This window comes from Pleurodeles waltl, chromosome 9 (genome assembly GCF_031143425.1).
Source record: "Pleurodeles waltl isolate 20211129_DDA chromosome 9, aPleWal1.hap1.20221129, whole genome shotgun sequence".
Lineage (NCBI taxonomy): Eukaryota > Metazoa > Chordata > Amphibia > Caudata > Salamandridae > Pleurodeles > Pleurodeles waltl.
The window spans coordinates 371,742,817-371,763,782 of NC_090448.1; the positions used below are offsets into that span (position 1 = coordinate 371,742,817).

A 20,966-nucleotide genomic window follows, 5' to 3' on the forward strand; every position below is an offset into this window, starting at 1 on the left:
TGAGGTGCACCTTTAGACATTTTCTCATTTCCATTTTCATGGTGCTGCATAGCGCTACTGTGCACGCTCTAAATCTTAGGGCAGGTATGGGAATCATGCGGCTTGCAGAGGTAATCACACGCTGCCTGGGGTGGATGGCAGATAGTGAAGTGGATAAATACATTAATGATTATTTATTTTATTGTTTTACATAGCCTGTGTTATGACTCCAAGCTATCACTTTTGAGCTGCAAAAAAACATTGATGGTTATATATCCATTTTTTCCATTCACTGGAAAGTTATGATACCTTGTAGTGTGAAAGACTAAATTTCAAAACTACACTTCTTGAAAGTTGCAGTTTATTTGGGGACCTTTGCTTCATAGTGGGGCATGCAAAATGGCTTGATATAGAGATGATATATCAGATTTGTCTTAGATATGGTTTCCTCAGGCCCAGTTGCAGAGAATTGCAGGGTTGTGTGCCCCTGACCTGGATTAATTTACCTCCTTGAGTTTTCCCAATCAAATTCAGTTGTCTAATCAGATTTGCTGTGATACATATCAAGTTGCAATAAATGATGGATATGGAATCAAATTTTGTAAATAGGGATGAATCCATTATGCAGTTCCAGAGACTGGGCATAGCATATACACATTGGGCCTGATGTACGAAATTCCGTGTTTGCGACTCGCAAATTGTGAGTCTGAGCAACTCGCAATTTGCGAGAAGCAAACCCGGATGCAGGATAGTGTCCCTGACACCATCTGCGAGTCGCAAGGGCCCACCTCATTAATATTAATAAGGTGGGTCGCAGTTTGCGACCCTCTTGCGAGTCGCAGCACTCACAGGGATGGTGGCCTGCTGGAGACAGCAGACCACCATGTCTGTGACTGCTTTTCAATAAAGCAGTTTGTTTTTGTTTGTAATGCAGCCCGTTTTCCTTAAAGGAAAACGAGTTGCAATACAAACGAAAAAATGAAACATTTTTGTTTCATTTTTTCAGAGCAGGCAGTGGTCCATAGGATCACTGCCTGCTCTGAAAAAATGTTTTCAGGGCCATTCACAAAGGGGAAGGGGTCTCATGGGGACTCCTTCCCTTTTGCGAATGGGTTACCACCAGCGTGACACTGGTGGTAACTGCGAATTGCTTTATTCTGCATTGCGATGCGAATCGCAAATAGGAAGGGGAACACCCCTTCCTATTTGCGAGTCGCGTTCCCATTTTGCGAGTCGGTAACCAGGTTACCGACTCGCAAAATGGGAATGGGCATCGCAATGTGCTTTTTGTATGTCACAAACAGCTAATTTAGCTGTTTGCGCCAGGCAAAAAGTTTCCTACATCTGGCCCATAATTCTTTGTGCTGCTGATAGCCAGTGAAGTCTTTGAGTGCGGTGGTGATGACCTTTTTAGGGTCGAGCCTGCGTTGCATGCGCTTGCGCATGCGTATCGCAGCGAGACGCTTTAGTGTTTAGAAAAGGGCTCGGAGCCCTGTCAACTTCACGTCAGTGTTTTTAATTGGTTTGTGGGCTTGCCTAATAAAATCTGCTTGCTTTCATTAGTCGAAGGCATGCATACGTCATGCCTTTTCCGGTGGCTAGCCCTCCTCGAGCGTATCGACCAAGTACAGAAAACATGCAAGGCTCGCTGTTTTCTGTCCGCTCGTGGACTACTTTTTTTCTCTAATTTACTAGCGCGATTTCGCTTGTTAAACTTTGTTGTGCCTCGGTGCGTGATCACCTCAAACCTATGCAAACGTTTTTAAGACAACAATTCCACCCCACCCCCTTTCAGTGCTCTCCTATAGCCCCTCAATAGACCTCTCTCGCTTCGCCCTGACTCTTTGCAGCTGCACTCCCATGGGGGTAATTTCCAGCCGTGCAGCAGGGGCAGCAGCACCAGGACACCGAGCACTGACCCTAATTAATGCTTCATTTTTAATTTTAAACAGGACCCACCGGGCCTAGTTAGGTTTGGTGATTTGGTGAAGTGGAGGAGAGATGAAGGATGGCTGCTCTTCTGTGGGTGTGCTGGTTCACCAGAGTCTTGACGGGTTGTTTACATGCATTTTGACACTCTGTGGCTTACGCTGTCCTGGTGCCTATACACAAGGTAGAGACGTGTGGTGGTCTTTTCCCCAGAAGTCTAACCTAGGTGATACGTCCCCATCCTAGCGCATAAGAGCAGCAGAAAGCTCCCGGAAGTAGACCTTGGCAGCTGCTGTGTACGAACTGAGAGCAAGGCGCCCCTCTCACGCCCACAGGAGTCCTCAGTGGAACAGGCCTCAGTGAAAACATATTTTTGTACTGAATTAGTTTCATTTTTTTAGTGCTTTTCAATATGAGGCACAGATGAGCCATGAAAATCAAGAAACCAATGTGAAATAAAAGAGTATTGCTTGGGTTAATGCATCTGCTGCGGAGAGCTATGCATAGATGCCAGGTGCAGCTTTGAAGCCTAGTGGAGCCGACTCTGTCATTCATCCTTGCGACGTCCATAAAACAGTGACATTAAGTTGTGTAATAACAGGCTATGTTATTTCATATTATAGGTTTACATCTTTGTCTTTTTCATGCAGACGTCATACCTTCACAACATCTTTCTTGAATATGACAGACTGAGCAGGAGAGGGCAGGTGTACCTCACACTCCCCTTTTCCCGCAGCTTCTTGGGCAGAAGTAGTTCACTTTTACTCAGTGCGTGAAATGGAAAAAAAGAAGTGCAGGTGCAGATTGTTTCTGAGAAGTGCCGGTACTCTCCGATTGAAAGTATTAAGTTTTTTTGGAGAAGTGAAGATACTCTCCCTCTCAAAATAAAAAAAGTGCCAGTACTAGGTACCGGACAGTACTGGCCCATTTAAAGCACTGCTTTTACTTGCAGATCAGTCACTTTGCAATGCAGGGAACTTACGTTTCAATTATTTTAGAAGTCAAATACTTGATGAGCCAGCACTGCATGTTTCATGTGTTCGCCATTCATCAGAGAAGAGTATTTCTTCTGCTTGGGGGCTTAACCGTGCGTATATTTTAAAACTGCCTCACTAGATCGGCACACCTATTGACTTCCCTCCCGCACAGAAGGACCCCTCAATAACACTCCACAGGTGTGTTTTGCACTCTCACAAGAGACCTCCCAGTGCATAATGACACACTGCTTAAACTACTGTGCACTTTAAAAAAATGTTGTTCCTCTGTGAGTGATCACCTCAAACTATGCTAACATTGTTGAGACAACAAACCCCTCTAATCAATGCTCTCGTATAGCCCCTCACAACACTTCTCTGACTCTTTGCAGCTGCATTCCCATAGGAGTACTTTCCAGTCGTGCAACGGGGCAGCAGCACCAGGACACTAGGCACTGATCTAAATTAATGCTTCAGGGGCCATCACACACTGCCTACTTCACTGCGTATTGTTAAATTTTTTGTACTTGGCTCCCTTTTTATGGGCGAGTGAAAAGCGCTCCGTCCCATGCTGTAATCTCTCTTTGGGCTTCTAGCCACGCCCATGTCACGTCAGTCACTTTCATTGGTTCGTGGGCTTGCCTTTTAAAATCCGCTTGCTTTCATTTGTGAAAAGCATGCATACGTCATGTCTTTTCCGGCATTTAGCCCACCCCAACAGCACCGGTAAACTACTGAAACCATTTGAGGCTCCATGTGTTCAGCATGGTTTCCTGACTACTTTATCTTTTTATTTTCCATGCAGCACAATCGCGCTGGGGTTTACATAGCGCAATCGCACTCGGTTTTTCAGTTTTCAATTTCAGCGCGATCGTGCTGCATTTTACATAGCGCGATCACGCTGTGTGTTGTTTTCTTGTAATTTGTGTGGCAAGAAAAGTCCAGTTAGGAGTTTAGAGCGCTAATAGCTCTAACTCCAGCAAATGTGAGACCCGTTGCATTGCAAATGCTTGTTTCTTTTTTTACAGGCATCAACAGAGAATTTCTGAATGATTTTGTAGTCTTTTATCTTTTCCTTTGGTGCCCTGCCATAGATGGTATTTCCAACGTAGGAGTTACAGGATCCTTTATAGCTTCATCTGTTGTTCGATGATATGGTTAACAATGGATAAAGGTTGATGTTTAGACTGTAGATTAGTGGCAGACCACATCCTGGATTTTTTTTTTAGCTGCTATTAGTATACTTCTTAAATCTTCCAGCCCCTTGAATGACAAACTGCCTCATCACTTTTCTGTAGTAAAGAACATTTTGCTCTCAAGGCTGTTTAGTTGTATGAATTCATCTTTAATCTAGATGTGTGTGTCAACAACTTTTTCCTTGTTTGTCATTCAACTTCATATCGAAGTAGATAATATCATCTGTATATATTTGCTATTGAATGTGGTCAGTGAAGGTGGCCAGCACTAGAGGCCGAGTGTATTTATCGGAAACTAATGGAGCTAGAAGCGCCACAAGAATTTTTCTTGAAGACCTGTATGAACAGTATTGACCTTTAGTCTTCACTTCGAAAGGTAGGAATGGAACCACTGAAGAGCTGGTCCAGTTTCCCAGTCCGTCTTTCTACAAGAATTTTGTGTCCTGCTCTACAGTGTTGTAAACCATTGAGAAAGATGAGGATTTTTGGTGTCACAAGGGTAGAGTAGTAGTACTCTGATAGCAGATATTACTGTTTCTATGCACTTACCAGCTCTGAGTTCTGATTGTTAATTGTGTGGTATGGGTCATTCCCTCTCCATTATTTTGCTTGAAGGTGGTGGGGTTTTGATTTGTATGTAATTTGCAAGTTGTAGCGGGTTGGGTGTTTGTTTCTAAATAAGTGGGTTCATAATTGAAGTTTTAGTGTTATGGAACTTTGCAGTTTTGAAACTAGGTAGCTGTGATGTTTATAGTTCCTGCCCAAGAGTCTAAATGTGTTTTTTTATTTTGTATGTGTAAAAAGGTTCGACACTAAGATTTGAGGCCCTGATTTTTCCTTCTTTTTATATACTAGATCCTGTGTCATCCCTTTGAAGGTCGATAGGCATAAGTCAATAACAAGAGAATCATTTGTGTTGAGTGTAGAGAGCTCCTGCTTGTCGAGGATGTTGAATTGAACTACTGATATCTTATTCCTGAAAGTAAGCATATTTTCCCAAAGTTGCTCAGAGGTGACCAATATGTTATTTCAGACTTCTAGGTCTGTTGTTTTTTTAAATATTTTGAATCACTCATTCATGTGATTCTGAAGTGTGGCAGTTTCTCTAATCCTTAAGCACCAATCTGTGATACACTTTCATGTGGCATCTGCAGACGTCTGTATCCACAGATGAACCTAGCTTCCTCCAGCATTGTTCCTGTTTCCAAACTTGTTTTTTTTTAGATGGGACACTTTTCTTTTGAGTTATATGTTGTTTGCCTTGTTGTTTAACTTGAGTTCATGGGGTTAAGCAGAGCAACTCAATCAACGTTTTTTGTGATGTTGGAGCACGGAGATTCAGTGAGGGCATCTAGTGGTGGGACTAGACAATTAATTAAAGCTTTGTGTAGTCTGCTTGGCAAGACTTCTCTTTGGGACCAGCATTGGATTGAAATGCATAGGCATATTAAACCTATGTTGTTTGCAATTTAGTCTTCCACTTAAAGTGATTAGCGGCTTGGGAGTGACGGCAATAGCTGTCCAACAGGTGTTGTGTTCTTTGTATAGGTAGTTTTTGAGTTCCGTTGGCAGAAATCTAGAAGTTCAGGGTTGTTGATTGCTTCTGATGTATATCCAAAGGCAGAAATCTCCAGTTTGTAGGATTTTGTTTTTGAGTTTGAGTGCACAAAGCCAGATCATCTGCAAGATGTGTTTCTGGAAAAGTGTGAAAGTAGTGAAGGAGGAAGCAACATATGGAGAAATGTATAGTTACATTTTTAAAGGACTAGTTCAATAAATTCTAGCTCTGATGTTAACCAGGTTTTTGTTAAAAGCTATATAGGGTCCATGTCTCCCCAATCGTATTGAATGCCATGGACATAAGACTTGCACCCACACCCATCATCTTTAGTTCCAAGCTTCAAGATCACTTAGTTAACTAGACCTAACTGTGTACTTTCTCTGTGAATGACTAAACTAAGAATATACCTTTTAGTTTTATTTATCCTTAAGTTGTATTTATGATTTACCCCTTGGCCTTTACTGTATAATAGTAATGCTTATAATATGGCACAGTTTCTGTGACCCTGATACTGTTTAGCTAAGCTTTAGCAAAGTCTGAATCCAGGAGCAATAGACATCTAATCCCCAATAAATGTGCAGTTAAGCAACCTTGGTAAAGTCCAGCCAGGAGTTATAAAAGGCCAGCCCCCTGATGGGCAGGGTGTGTGTATGAGCCCCCCAGGGACACTGTAATTATGCAGTCAAAGAAAGACTACAGCAGAACCTCAGTGTATGTGCTCCATCCAGAAGTGGCAGGATGGAACATGGGGTGCAATAGGTGGAAAGGTTATGAATGAGGAGTGCGTGGCGGAGGTTATTGCCCTAACAGGACCAAATAGTGAAAATGCCAAAAGACTACTTTTAATCGCTTCTCTTGTTTCTTGGATGCCTTGGCTTACAACCCTGGTAGGAGAGGCTCTGAGGAAGAGAAGCAACCAACCCAAGATGGTGTCTTGGAGTGGAATGAGTAGGTTCACCCTGATCAGCTCACGTTTTGTATCCAGATGCCTGAAAGCAGCACAAGAAACAGGCTCATACACTTGCGTGGGAATGTGTTTCTAAAAATGTCATATTATGGCAAAATGATACTATAAAGCTTAGTGCATAGTTCACTTAATTATTTAAACATCATTTTTCAGGCATCAGTTCTGGTTCCGATGGTGTACTGTTCAAGTAGGCATTAATGTTGAATAACCAGTGACCTTGTGTGCCTTCATTGTGGGTCTACTTGAACCTTAGTGAGATGTTGAACCGGAGAGTACAGTCTTAAGCTCTTATTGTAATTTAAATATCAATTGAATACATGTAAGTGAATGTAATGGTAAATAACAGATACTTCCATCTCCTAGGAGCATAGCTTGATTAGATCCAGTTGCAGTTTTTCTTTTTCTTCCACAAACATGCATAGGTATTATTTGCATACAAAGTTTTGAAACCACCCCCACATCCCCAAACCCCCACCACCACTCCCCCTTCTGAGCAACGTAGGGTGGCTGAAGATAAAAGTGATGTGCTCCAGATCAAACAATATGGTCAGGTAAGAATACAAACTAAGATTATGTTTGTCTTATTCTACAGTTGTACCAAACCCCACCATAATCTACCAGTGCCCTGTTCCTTTTTGAAAGGATTAAATGATTGTCACATGCAAACAGACTGTGCCTTTGGTATGATAATGGCTGGTAATTATTCCAATACCCTGAATTATCATTACACAAATGGTTTCAAACTGTCCTTGGGCTAACTATGGAATCTAAGTAAAATGTTTGTTCGAAGTGCTGGGAGAACTAAATAAATACAGATACGTGGACCAATATCTTTAACTGCAAATAAATACCTAGGCATGGACAGTAAAACTCGAGTGCCTTACCATTTGCTTCCAGGGTTGGTTTTGTGGCACCTTCAGTGAGACACATTCTGTTTCCATTCAGGTCGCTAGGTGGAGAGGTCACCTCAGATGGAGATTTCCTTATCTTTGAAGTCAATCGTTATAGCCGCAAAGGCTTCTTGTTCAAGAGTTTTGCCATGTCTGCTGTTGTGAGTACAAATATCTGCCCCACTTATGTCAATGAAAGGGATCTGCATTCCCAAAACCTAACTGCACACTTTTTGTACCAAATGTGCTTTAGATCACTGAAGGAGTGAAGCCTACCCTATCTGAACTGGAGAAGTTTGAAGATCAACCTGAAGGAATCGATTTGGAGGTTGTAACAGAAACCACAGGTAAAGTTTTATTTACTTATTTTCCTCTCATACTTTTCTTATATAAATTACAGATTGCCCCCTCACTTCCTTATTAGCCTGGATTGGTATTCTTGGGTTTAAAGCACATTCTTCTCGGACTATTAACCTTGATAGAAAGTACAGGTGAAAACTATGTGTGCCACATGTTTCTCTATCCAATACTAAAAGAATCAGGTGCACAGTTCTCCCTCATACATTCCAGAGACTCCAGCCTTCAATCTCGAGGTCAGAACCGGTCCTCTCTCCTGGCAAGAAAGCCTCCTCGTCAGCGGTCGAAGGTTCAGGATGATGTTCCCAATCGAGGTCCTGGTCTGGAGTACCTTTGCCTCTCCTGTGCGACATATCCAGTCAACAGACTCAGCAGTCTTAAAGGGCCTTCCTTGATTGAAAGGACCTGCACACTTTGCAAGAGGCCTCGTGCTCAGATGAGAGACAAAGATTACAGACCTGGTGGAGGTCGGCCAGGGGTACTTTGCATGATGCTGTAAGCAATACTGAAAGGTCACCTGTTCCATCACAGGCAAGGCATGGTGAGAGTGGACCTCCGGGAGCTGGAGTTGCTGGCGAACTGTCCAGACCATAACTGGAAACACCGACCTGATATGAGAGAACAGGGGAGATGTGATCGAAGACAATACCGAGGGAGAGAGAGAAACCGTGGGTGGACGAAAAGATCACCGTGACAGCATTGATCCGGAGCATGGAAGCACATGTCTGAACCAGACGGCAGGAGAAAAAAAAAATCTAACGGTGGAGCCGATGACCATGCACAATGCAAGCGAGAGGTGGAGTCACAGTACCTCGTGACTTGAGAAGAATTCTTTGAAGAAAAACAGCTTGCACACATCCGGGCCCAACACTAGATGGCAGGAGTGAATCTACAGCACTACATGCTACGAACAGATGCTTATAGGGTAAGTAACATTTTCCTTACCTTTTTTCCTCTATTCTGTCGAGTTGGTATGACCCAGCATCATGTTTTATTTCGTTATTGGGTTGACAAGATGCTGGTTTCTCTTTATTCATACTGCTGGTGCAGTCTTTGATCTCTGTTATGGCTGAGATGTTTTTTTACAGAGTACGCATTTGTACTAAATTTCCTAAGGTTCACTGCAGAGTTTTTTTCTAACTTTGAGCAATATTCCCTTTGCAGTGTCACACTGTTGTGTAGTTCGGCCAGCCGTGGTGGACTACATTGTTACTTGCTACAGAGAATCTTTCTGAGTTTGTGCTTAGCATTTCAGGCTCTGGTAGATCATTTTTCCACTGTTAGGTCTAAAAGCACAGCCAAGACCTCCAGAGCTCACTGAAAACAGTGCAGAATATCTAAGACGAAGGTAATTAGAGCCTAGCTACCGATGAACATTGAAGGAAAACTAAAGTGCTGAAAAAGACCTACAAAACACCGAGTTTTGGACAAAAACCAATATCTACTTCGACCACATGGGTCAGACAATGAGCTAGGGCATGGAGCATAACCCTTTTAGATTTTGCCCCAGCTTCCACTGTACAGGCAAAAGAACAGTCTTGATGTATGCAACCTCTGCCTTTCGAAGGACCACAGAGTGCTGTGCATGTACAAATGTCCAACCTTGCCCCAGAAGATGGGAAAAGCAGAGGTAGCCACACTACGTGATGGCTTATTCCCAGTGCAAGAAGGAATCCCATTAGGACTTGTGTTTGTCAAGCAAAAACAGACCAACATGAAGTCACCGAGGTTGCGCAGAGGGAAATGCCTGGTGAAGAGTTCATGAAGACCCAGAGAAATAAAACTCCAAACACGCTGAAACAAAGAAATGGTAGGTAACCTTTGAGCTCACTGCATGCTAAAACAATCCCACTGAGGAATCATTTGACTCCCTAAAGTAGTCAAAATTGAAAAGATTCCCACAGATACAAGCAAAATAAAGGGAAGAGAGCCGCCCTTCGGAATCAGCGTTGACACCAAAAGGGGATCAAGAGTGTTGGAGGGACAAGGAACATCAGTGAAGGAGACTTTGACGCTGAAGAAGATAACTGAAATAGTTCAAGCCAACCAAAGGTCTCTCACCGTTGGGTGAAAAAACAGTGCCTCGATGGAGGTCTTAATGAGGAGGAAGCGAGAGGTTGACTCTTTAAGAAATACAAAATCCCTCTAAAGACGCACAAGAAAAGAACAGGAGGTGACAGACTTAGGGGGTGATTCTGACCGTGGCGGACGGCGGTCGCCGCCCGGCAAGCGATTCCCGCCGAAAGACCGCGGCGGTCATTCTGGCTTTCCCACTGGGCCGGCGGGAAACACCCTTCCCACGAGGACGCCGGCTCAGAATGGAGCCGGCAGAGTGGGAAGGTGCGACGGGTGCAGTTGCACCCGTCGCGAATTTCAGTGCCTGCAAAGCAGACACTGAAATTCTTCGTGGGGCCCTCTTACGGGGGCCCCGCGGCACCCCCTACCGCCATCCTGTTCCTGGCGGGAGAACCGGCAGGAACCGGATGGCGGTAGGGGGTGTCAGAATCCCCATGGCGGCGGAGCGCGCTCCGCCGCCATGGAGGATTCTAAAGGGCAGCGGGAAGTCGGCGGTACACCGCCGACTTTCCGTTTCTGGCCGCGGCTGAACCGCCGCGGTCAGAATGCCCAGCGGTGCACCGCCAGCCTGTTGGCGGTGCTACCGCCGACCTCCGCCATGGCGGTAATTACCGCCAGGGTCAGAATGACCCCCTTAGAGTCTCTGCTCACACTTGAACTATAGGAGAAGACAAATAAGAATTGTTTCCACTATTAGGAGGAGGATGGAATCCATATCCATCTCAGGAAGGAAAGTACAGCAGACTGAAAAGACTTATATGCAGACTCATTAGAGGAAGGGCCAGATTCATACCTGAATGCCACTTACTGCTCGCACTTCAGAGATAAAGAGGTTTGCAGACACCTCTGATGTTCAGCTTGAATATGAGCAGTCTGAATCAAATTGGTCACATTGAAGAGAAGATGAAGATGGAAGTGCAGTGGCACATAGCTAACGTGCTGTTGAACAGAAATGACTGTCAACAATGAGATGAGATTTAGGAGCTAATGCAGAAATTGCTGGGCAAATACAGAAAGAGGGTGAAGATAGTGCTCCAGGACGGAAAGAGTTTTGCCGGGGTCTTCCTCAAGTCTGCATAAGATGCGACATACACTGCCAGCAGACAGCTCTGTCCATCTACTATATTGTTGCAAGATGCCTGGCTACAGGTGTCCAACTTTAGACAAGAATTGTAAACAAGAGGCGCAAGCCTCCGTAATCAACATCTTTTTTACCGGGAACAGCCTGTTTTGGAAATACTGTTATGCTGTAGTGCTTAAAAAAGTACGAGACAGAAAAAGCAACAGGATATTTCAGTGTGACGTTTATAAAAGAAAAGTCATTCAGAAAGTGCAAGGAAGGTATACAAACAGTCATGGCATGCTCCACAAGTTAGTTTTCTCACTAAACTTTGAAAATTCATTCCCAAGCACAACAAAGTTGTCTAGTACCAATTCTGAACACAGAAAGTCCAAAGCATGTCTGGTGACAAAGGGGGTCCAGGCAAGAATAGAGCAAGGCCGCCTCATTGCTTCTACTAGAAGGGCAACATCTGACAGTGAAAGTGGTGGGAAAAATGATGGGCATGATGGTATGTTGCATTCCCTTAGTAACCCAAGCAAGGCTGGACATGAAACCACAACAGGAGTGGTTTAAACCACAATGGTCACATCAACTGGTAGTTGGGACTATCTAGTGGTGTTACTGACGGTCTACAGTGAGAGATGCATTGGTGGTATATGAACAACATTACAGTGAAAAGACCATTCAACAACCATTACCACAGATGCATCTCACATGAGCTTAGTAACCCAAATGGGAAAACTGAACCTATGGGGTCTATGGAAACTGAAAAAAAAAAAACAGTACAGCGGATAAATATGTTGGAATTCAGGACTAGACTTCTTAGCACTGAAAGCCTTCCAGACACATATGGAGGTAAAGGCAGTCCAAATCTAAACAGACAACATAGCCATAATGTTCTACCTTAGCAAACAGGTGGTAACAAGATCGCATGTACTTTCCAAGCTAGCACAGGTCTATCCACCACCTCGGGGAACTCTATACCGAAGCGACAGACTAAGCAGACAGACAAGCACCATACACAAATGCAAGATAATACAGAAAGGGTGGTGAAGGACTTCTTTCAGAAGTGGGGCACACCACACATAGAATTGTTAGCAAGCCACAAAATCCCAAAATCTCACCTCCTGATTTCTCCACTGACAATCATTAGGAAGAGCTTGCATGGTAGAACGGTCCGGGATTTTTTACTACACTTTTACACCGATACCAATTATACCATGCGCTACAAAAATGCAGTCAGGCACACATGACTTTAATCCTAATAACCCCTCAGTGGACCAGGCAGACATGGTTCTTAGATGTAATGTAAATGTCGCAGGACAAGGTCATTAACTTTCCGGCACATCAGGACCTACTAGCAGCACAGGATGGACAAGTATTCCCTGAGCTTGGCACCATGGTTCCTAAGTGCATAGAATGTGTCCCACCAAGAGCCAGAGAGATACCTAAGGAAGCAGGGAGCCCAGGGAGACCAGCCACAAAAACACCTTATACGGACAAGTAGAACTTTAACTATATTTTTTCTGTTAACATTGTTTTACTGCAAATATTTCATTGATATGGTTAGTGATGTTATCAAAGATGTCACGAGTGCTGTAATTTGTGGGGTAAGTAGCAGTGCATGTGAGAGTGCAAGTTATAGTTACCTTAGTGTATGAGTTATAGTTACTTGAGATAATCCTAACTATAACTAGTGAATTTCTATGGGTTTTGTACCTTTAAAATGTGAGCCTAACTATAACGTCCCTGTAACCTTTGGGTTTTTTAAGTGAATTTCTATGTTTTTTCTAAAATTCTATTTCCTAACTATAATGTCCCTGTAACCTTTGTTTTTTAAGTGAATTGTTATATATTTTTTTAATTCTATTACCTAACTATAACATCCTTGTAACCTTTGTTTTTTTCAGTGTATTTCTATGTGTTTTTTTAACATATAGTAATTTTCATTACTACACGTTAATCCAACCACCACCGCGCCATGCACGGCCTTCAGATCCTGTATCTTATTTTAAATTACCATCAACAAAAGCAGGGAAAAATATGCTGACCGCTACTAAATTCATTTATTCTCTTCAAATTAATTTGTTTCCCAACTAGTCATTCGAAGTTATGAATATTAGAAAGAAACAATTGATTTTATCCTTTCTTTGCCAGGCCCCGTACGCCCCTACTCCCCTTGTGGGCAAAGCTTTTTGTTTGACTATTTGAAGAAGTTTGCACTTAGGCCTCCATAACGTTTTGCCCATATAAGCTATCCACACCAAATGTGTGTCCTTCTTTTACAACACCCTGGGGATTCCAAAGGGACCCTGGGTGTGTCAATTTGTCTGGAGGAGACCAAGAAAGTACTCAAATATGGCCTCATTTTGGGTTTTGGGGGGAAAAATAGGGAAAAAGTGTTCCATAGGAAAGTGCCTTTTTTCCCTGCAAATAGCATCAACGAAAGGTGTGAGGTGCTAAAGTCACCATCTACCCAGCATTCAAGAACAGGCAGACTTGATTCGGAAAACCAAATTTATTTTTCCTGTTTTTTTTGTGCATTCATCCTCCTTCCAGTTTGTGGTGGAAACGGGTGCGAAACCCATGGTGGAACACAGACAGCTATACATTTCTGGAAACTAGACAAAATTCTGAATTCATCATGGAATCATTTGTGTAAATCTTCCAAGGCTTTCTCAAAGAAAATAAGTTTTGAAATAAAAAAAATATTGAAAATTAGTAAGAAAAAAAAGCCACTTGTGACAACTTTTTCATTGGCAACTTCTCATCACAATGGCAGATTTGCAAAAGCAATATACCATTCCATCTGCTAGATCCTTCTGTTTGCGGGGGATTTATAGGGTTCGTGGGTTTTCCAAGAACTCGAAATCCCCAGAGTCAATAACTGAGCTGCACCTTGCAATGGTTTTTCTCTGTGAACCCTGTATACAGCAATTCATATGGTGAAATATAGATAGTGAAAAATAGGCATCAAGAAATTCTATATTTTTTTAATGGGCACAAGCTATGAAATTTAGAAGCAGTTGCTATTTGCAGATCTCTGAATTTGTGGGAGCCCATATTAGCATATGAATCAACGGGCATTTCTCAAAAAAGCCTTCGATCTTACAAGCTGTCTTACATGTGGAAGGGACAAATATAGAAAAATACAATTGGTAATAACATCTGTTCTTGTATTCTGTGTTCCTCTAAGTCTCCTGATAAAAATGGTACCTCACTTATGTGGTTAGGCATAGTGCCCATGACAGGAAACAGCCCAAAATGCAGCATGGACACATCTCATTTTTCCACTAATAACTTACCTTTTTGTTTTACAATGTGCCTAGCTGTGGATTTTGGCCCTAGCTCAACCGGCACCTAGGGTAACCTAGCAAACCTGTACATTTTTTTAAACTAGACACCTAGGGGAATATAAGATATGGTGACTTGCGTGGCTCTCACCAGTTTGTCTTACCCAGAATCCCTTGCAAACTTCAAAATGTGGCTATAAATAAATGTTGTCACATTTTGGAGAGGAAAGGGGAACCTGAGGGGATCCACAAACTTACTTCCACCCAGCATTCCCCCAAGTCCTCCGATAAAAATGGTACCTCATTTGTGTGGGTAGGCTTAGAGCCCCCAACAGGTACCGGCCCAAAACGCAACATGGATACATCAAATTTTTCAACCGAAAACTGAACCTTTTTTCAGTGTGCCTAGCTGTTGATTTTGGACCCTAACTAAGCTGATACATAGGGAAACCAAGGAAACCTATACATTTTTTTAAAACTAGACACCTACAGGAATCCAGGATGGGGGGACTTGCATGGCTCTCGCTAGGCAGTGTTACCCAGAATCATTTGTAACCTCAAAATGTGACTTAAACACATTTCCCTCACATTTTTATGATGGAAAGTTTTGGGATCTGTGGGGAGTCCCAAACTTCCTTCCACCCAGTATTCTCCCATGTCTTCTGAGAAAAAATGGTACCTCACTTGTTTGGCTGGGCCAAGTGCCTACGACTTAATAAATCAAACCCAGGTCAATTAAGGTTCCTTTGCAAGGACTCCCATTTAGTTTGATCCGTTGTCTCAAGCACTAGGTCCAGCCCCACAGGTTTGGCAGCATTTTTAATTGCACACATGGGGAAATGCTGGGTGGTAGGAATTTTGTAGTTTACATCTGATTCCGGAAGAATATGGCACAGAAGTGCAAGAAAAATGTGTTATTTTACTCAAATGTTGTGGTTTGCTGGGCATTGTGTGTAAAAAAAACTTGATGGGGTCCACGAGAGGAACACCACCCTGTACTCCCCTGGGTGAGTAGTTTACAAAAATATCTAGAGTTGGTAGATTTTCCATAGAAACAATGTGCACCCTGACAGAGAAAGACAGAAATATACTAGAAAATATTACTGCACAACCATCCTCAGGTACACACACATACTGGTTGGATTTGGCACGACGGTGATCGAAAGGTTCAAGATGTAACTTTTATTCATAAGAGATTTCACAAAAATGAAATACAAATCTTCCCTCAAGGGGGCAGAAATTATAGGGCCTGGAAGGAAAGCACCCCTTTCTCAAGGGGGTGGTCCGATACAAAATTCATAGTGTATAGTGGGCTTCTATCACACGCCAGAGGGCTGATCGTTCTAAAAACATCCAAGCTGCCCTCAGGGGAGGGTGGAATGAAAACAATATGGGCCCCCAAGGGAAGTGAACCTTGCCCAAGGGGGCGCTCCCCTTCAAAACATAATTCCCTGGTGGCAAGTGGGCTTCTACTCCCCAGGGGGCCAATCAGCCTACAAATGGCCGATCTGCCCTCTGGTGGGGGTTGGAAGGCAAAATAATTGCCCCAAGAGGACCAACCATTGCCTAAGGGAGTCGCTCCCCTTCAAAACATTATTCCCTGATACCTAGTGGGCTTCTGCCCCCACCCCCCAGAGAGCCGACCCACCCTCTTGGCAGTGGGGGGAGGCTTCGGGGAATACAAAAATAAATTATCCCCCCAAGGGGATGACCCTTGCCCAAGGGGCTGCTCTCGTTCTGCACACATTTCCGTGGAGTGTAGTGGGCTTCTACTTCCCCCTCCTCTCCCTCCCAGAGGGCAGATTGCCCTAAAAATGTCCGATCCACCCTCCTGGGTGGGGGATTTCCGAATTAAAAAAATATATATATCCCCGAAGGGAAGCGACCCTTGCCCAAGGGGTCACTCCCATATTTATCCTAAAAATATGCCTGACATCCAGTGGGTTTTACACTTCCCCCCACCAATCCCCCCAGCCATGGGGTTGAGGGGGTAGATCAACAAAAAATATTGCCAAAACATAATTAAATAATAATGCCCCTTGCCCAAGAGGTCGCTACCCCAACACAGAGGAAATCCCTGGGGGTCCAGTGGTGTGGATTGCTGCTCGACTGTGATCGTGGAGCAGGTATCCACTCCAAACAGGCAAGGGGGAAAGGAAAAACATTTTTCTTTCCCCCGTGACTGTTTTCCAAAAAATAACCCCCCCTTCCCTCCTTACCTTTGGGAGGTCTTCTGTGCACATATTGGTGCCATCAGGTCGCCAGTAGGGGTTTGGGTGGCAGTGGAAGCACTTCTGCTGCCATCCACAATAGAGCCATGTTGCAGTGGGACCCATGAGCAGAGCACCAGCGCTCCCAACAAAGGTGTGTGCGAGGACGTCTTGGAGTCATCCTGAGCACACACACACACACCATGGCTGAGGACAGCTCCAAGCCGTTATCAGCATACAAGGGATTATAATCAGTTTGGGAAACAAAACATTGGCAAATGGAGGGCATGGATGCCTTACTTAAAATGTGTCTGATTCCTTTACAGATGGGTTTTCTGAATGAGACTGTTCAGCAGACAACTTGCCTAGGTCTAGCAAAAGTTAAAGAAATGAGTCTGCCTAGTATCCCTTCAATTGTAATTTAACAATTGGCAAAGTCTACTAAATTACACAGAAGATCAGCTCAATGGTATTGTTAAGAACGGTACTATTAATTCAACACTTTCAGTTCCCAACAGGTGTATATTGTGACCAGACGACACAAATAGTTGTCATGCATATTTTATACATTCTTCGCAGGGTTTTAAAGCAAGCAGACTAGACCCTTGTTATATCGAGACACAGAACACAGGGATTGTCACTACTTACTGTGAGAGAAAGTTATGTCAGCAGTGTTTACATCATTCCACCTGTAAAAGAGCCCCTTCCTCTCCTGTCTGATGACATGGATTTGCAAGACTTCTTGTTAGGTCCTATATCAACATGCTCCAAAAGATTCTTGTACACCATTTAAATTGAAATATGGAAGCATTCTCAAATGGAAGCTTCTGCTCATTTAAGGCAAATAGATCAGGCCATAACGGAATGAATACATTGTGCACTCGTATTTACACACTAAACAATATTGTGTCTTCTGCAATTGACATTGTACAAAACAACAAAGCTTTTTTACAGCATGGACAGAGTCAGCTTAGACCCATAATGCATTTGAGTTGGACATTGCGGGTTCTAAAATTTAATTGCGTGCCCTGGAAGCACATGAACTCAAAAGAGTTATTCTTTCCTTATAATTTAAGATAATGGCAAAGAAGAATGCAACATACACAATGCTTAACATCGAAAAATTGCCTTTCACAGTGGCTGAAACATCAACAGTGTGGTTAATGCATGGAGTTATCTCTCTGCCATTTTTGCACGTTTCAGTTTGCATCATGTTTGAAACATTTTGTGGTACACAGATTTGAGGCACTAGGGGAGAGTTTCATACGCAAGATGTGGGAATTACCTATCAACTACCAACGTATGTGTGGGGAAAAGGAAATCTTTCTCAGTGGAAGTAATTGTGAAACCTCTGTAAGCCACTCAATGATTTGTAAACAGGTGACATTTTACAGCATGTGCAATGCATCAGTGGCATGTTACTAGAAGGGAGTTCTCAGTCCTTGGTTTGCCCTGTGTTTCAATTACTTTTCAATGGAAGTTACTTGATGCTGAGTGAACAAGGCTATTGTGGGATGGCAGCAGGTGTCCCTTATGTGATTTCTGTTTCTCAAATAGTAACTTGCTGTGGTAACGTACTCATTCGATGACATGTGTGGCTGTAGATGCACATTCTCTGCATCCTTCTGCCATCTAGTGTTGGGTCGGGAGTGTTGCAAGTTGTTTTTCTTCAAAGAAGAATTTTCAAGTCATGGGATGGAGTGATTCCCCATTCTCGGTGATACTGCTCATGGGCATCGACTCCTTTGTTAAATTGTTTTCTCTCAGCCATAGGGTTTGGACGTGTGTGTCTCCGCTCAGTCTTTTGACTCGCTTCAGATCTAAAATCTTTCTTTCCATTTCCTCCAAACTGACTGTATTATTCCTCGATCGCACATTTCCATCTTCACGTTTGTCTCCACTTGTTGGTCCGGGCAACGACCCCAGGCCCAGCACGGCATCCGCGCCAGTTTCGGGCCTACCTCACCACACAGCATCGACCATTAAGCTGAGCTCATGGAATGCACACCATTTTGTTTCTGTGCTCAGTGCCATGCAGAATTTCCCCACACCAACCAACATCTGGTGTATTACCTGGGTCTCTGCCCCGACCACCAGGAAGCTACCCCTGCAACACCTGTAAATCCTTCCCGACGAAGAAGATCCTTCGGGGCTGAAGAGCTCATCGGTTGGAGAGTCCAGAAGACACCCCGGACATCTTTGTGGAGAAACATGCCTAGGAGGAGCTGAAACAAGAGAAGGGCTTTTCAAATCAGGGCTCTGATGTGCAGTTGGATATCAAAAACCACAAGGTAACATCCGCGCATTCCGTGAGTACCGTGGCCCCTCCTGCCCACTCTAAGACTATTAAAAAGCCCTGTGCAGAGGTCGTCAGACCGCCACTGCCAACAAGCCATGGCCGGATCTGAAAAATTGTTCCGGGTGCCCCACCACCCAGCTTGGCTCCACAAATAGCCAAGACAAGAACAACGTCTTCGGCTTTGACCTCCAACATCTCGGTCCGAGCCATCATTGCCATTGCGGTCTGGAATTTGGCTCCAAGTACTTTGACTCCGAGCCGACAAGCTATCACCTCCGCTTCGGTGCCAACCAAATTGTACCAGCTGAAAACTTTGGTACAGAAATCACAGAACTGAGAACATCCAAGCCAGTCTTCAGCTACACCTTCACCTGTGGAACTCATTTCGAAGGTGTTGGAAGCTCATCAGTGCTGCCTCCATATCCAGGAGGGTACGCTGTGCATTATTACTTTCCCCCCTGTACTTTTGAAGAGGAAACTGTCCTTCCAAGAGGCTTTCGACACTAAGCCACCTTCAAAGAAGACTACCAAGGACAAGGCTACCAGCACACCTCACTAGCCTTTTCCATCTCTTCCTCCTCATTCACCTTCCCCACCTCCTCCACCCCTTCTTCTCTTCTACCTCCCTTTCCTCCTCATTCACCTGCTTCACCTAGTGCAGGAGATTTTACACCTCAGGGATCCCCTTTATATAGTGGGGAAGATGTGGGTGGGACACAGATGAACCCTGATCGATGGGACACATATGACCCTGACCCGATATTGAGAAATGATCTAGACTTATACCACACACTCTGCCCACCACCGGAGGGTAGCATATCCTACCAGGAGGTAGTGGCAAGGGCAGCTGCTTTCCACAATGTACAGTTGCACAGGGACCCCATCAAACAGGACTTCCTGTTCAATACCCTTCCATCTACTTATAGGGATATCCAGTTTCTTTGTATGCTGCCTGGCAAGCTTTGTCATGCTGATGAAATTTTTAAAGATCCCATCTGCTCTAGGGTTATCATCCCTACAGTAGATACAAAATATAAACCTGCTCCCTCAGATCCAGTGTATATTAGGTCACAGTTCCTTCCAGACTCTATAGTAGCCACCACTGCATGAAAATGTGCTAATAGCCAGGTCACAGGGGACTCTCCTTCTCCTGACAAGGAGAGTAAAAAGTTAGATGCTGCTGGCAAAAGTGTGGCTGAACAAGCAGCTAACCATTAGCGTATTGCCAATTCAGATGCCTTACTAGCCAGATATATCCGGACTCACTGCGATGAAATGGAGTAGCTCTTCCACTTTCTCCCAGAAAAGCACTGCAAAAGAGGGCAGCAAATTGTTGCTGAGGGGCAAACCATTACTAATAACTTCATACACTGTGCCCTAGACACCGCAGATGATGCTGCACGTGACGTTTACACCAGTGTCTTGATAAGGAGGCATGTGTGGCTTTGATGCGCTGTTTTCAAACCAGAGGTTCTGCAAGCAGTGCTTAACATGCCTTTTGATAAGGAGCATCCTTTTGGCCCTCAAGTGGATTCTACCCTTGAGAAGCTAAGAAAAGACATGGATACAGCTAAAGCCATGGATGCTCTACAGGCCACCCACACAAAGGGGCACTTTTTGTCTCCCTGCCTTCAGAGGAGGTTACAGATGCACATCCTCAGAGGCATCTGCCTCCCAAACCAGCCAGCCTTCCCCTTCCTATTCTAGGGGTTTCTTTATGGGTCCTACAGAGGCAATAATAACAAGGGCAGAGGTAAGAGCACTGCCTTCCAAGGATCTACCTCCACTTCAAAGCAGTGACTACCTTCATCTTGCACCCGCCCACTCCACACCTGTTGGGGGGCGACTTCAAAATTTTCATGCAGAATGGCGCAACATCACCACGGTCCAATGGGTCCTTTCCATTATCCAACATGGTTAATATCTAGAGCTCATTACTACTCCAAACATTCCCCCTTGCTCACAAGCTATCTCACAAGCACTTCACACTTATCAAGTAAGAGGTTCAATCCCTTCCTCTCAAAGGGGCAATCATGCCTGTTCCTTTATAACACCAGTGATCAGGAGTATACTCCCTGTACTTCCATATTTCCAAAAAAGACGTCCCAGGCCTATTCTGGACCTCAGACCATTAAACCACTACATTCTGTCAGAACGCTTTCATATGGTTAC

The 20,966-nt window shown here is 44.0% G+C and overlaps 1 protein-coding gene across 4 annotated transcripts in view; it reads left to right on the forward strand.

The window, feature by feature from the left end:
* Positions 1 to 20,966, forward strand: part of LOC138259317 (transcription elongation factor SPT5-like) — a 197,876-nt gene that overhangs the window by 137,852 nt on the left and 39,058 nt on the right. For all 4 annotated transcript variants that reach the window (XM_069206947.1, XM_069206948.1, XM_069206949.1 and 1 more), the window contains exons 13-14: positions 7,552 to 7,657; positions 7,750 to 7,843. In XM_069206947.1, coding sequence (XP_069063048.1) covers positions 7,552 to 7,657; positions 7,750 to 7,843 — 200 coding nt within the window. The remainder of the gene's footprint in view (positions 1 to 7,551; positions 7,658 to 7,749; positions 7,844 to 20,966) is intronic.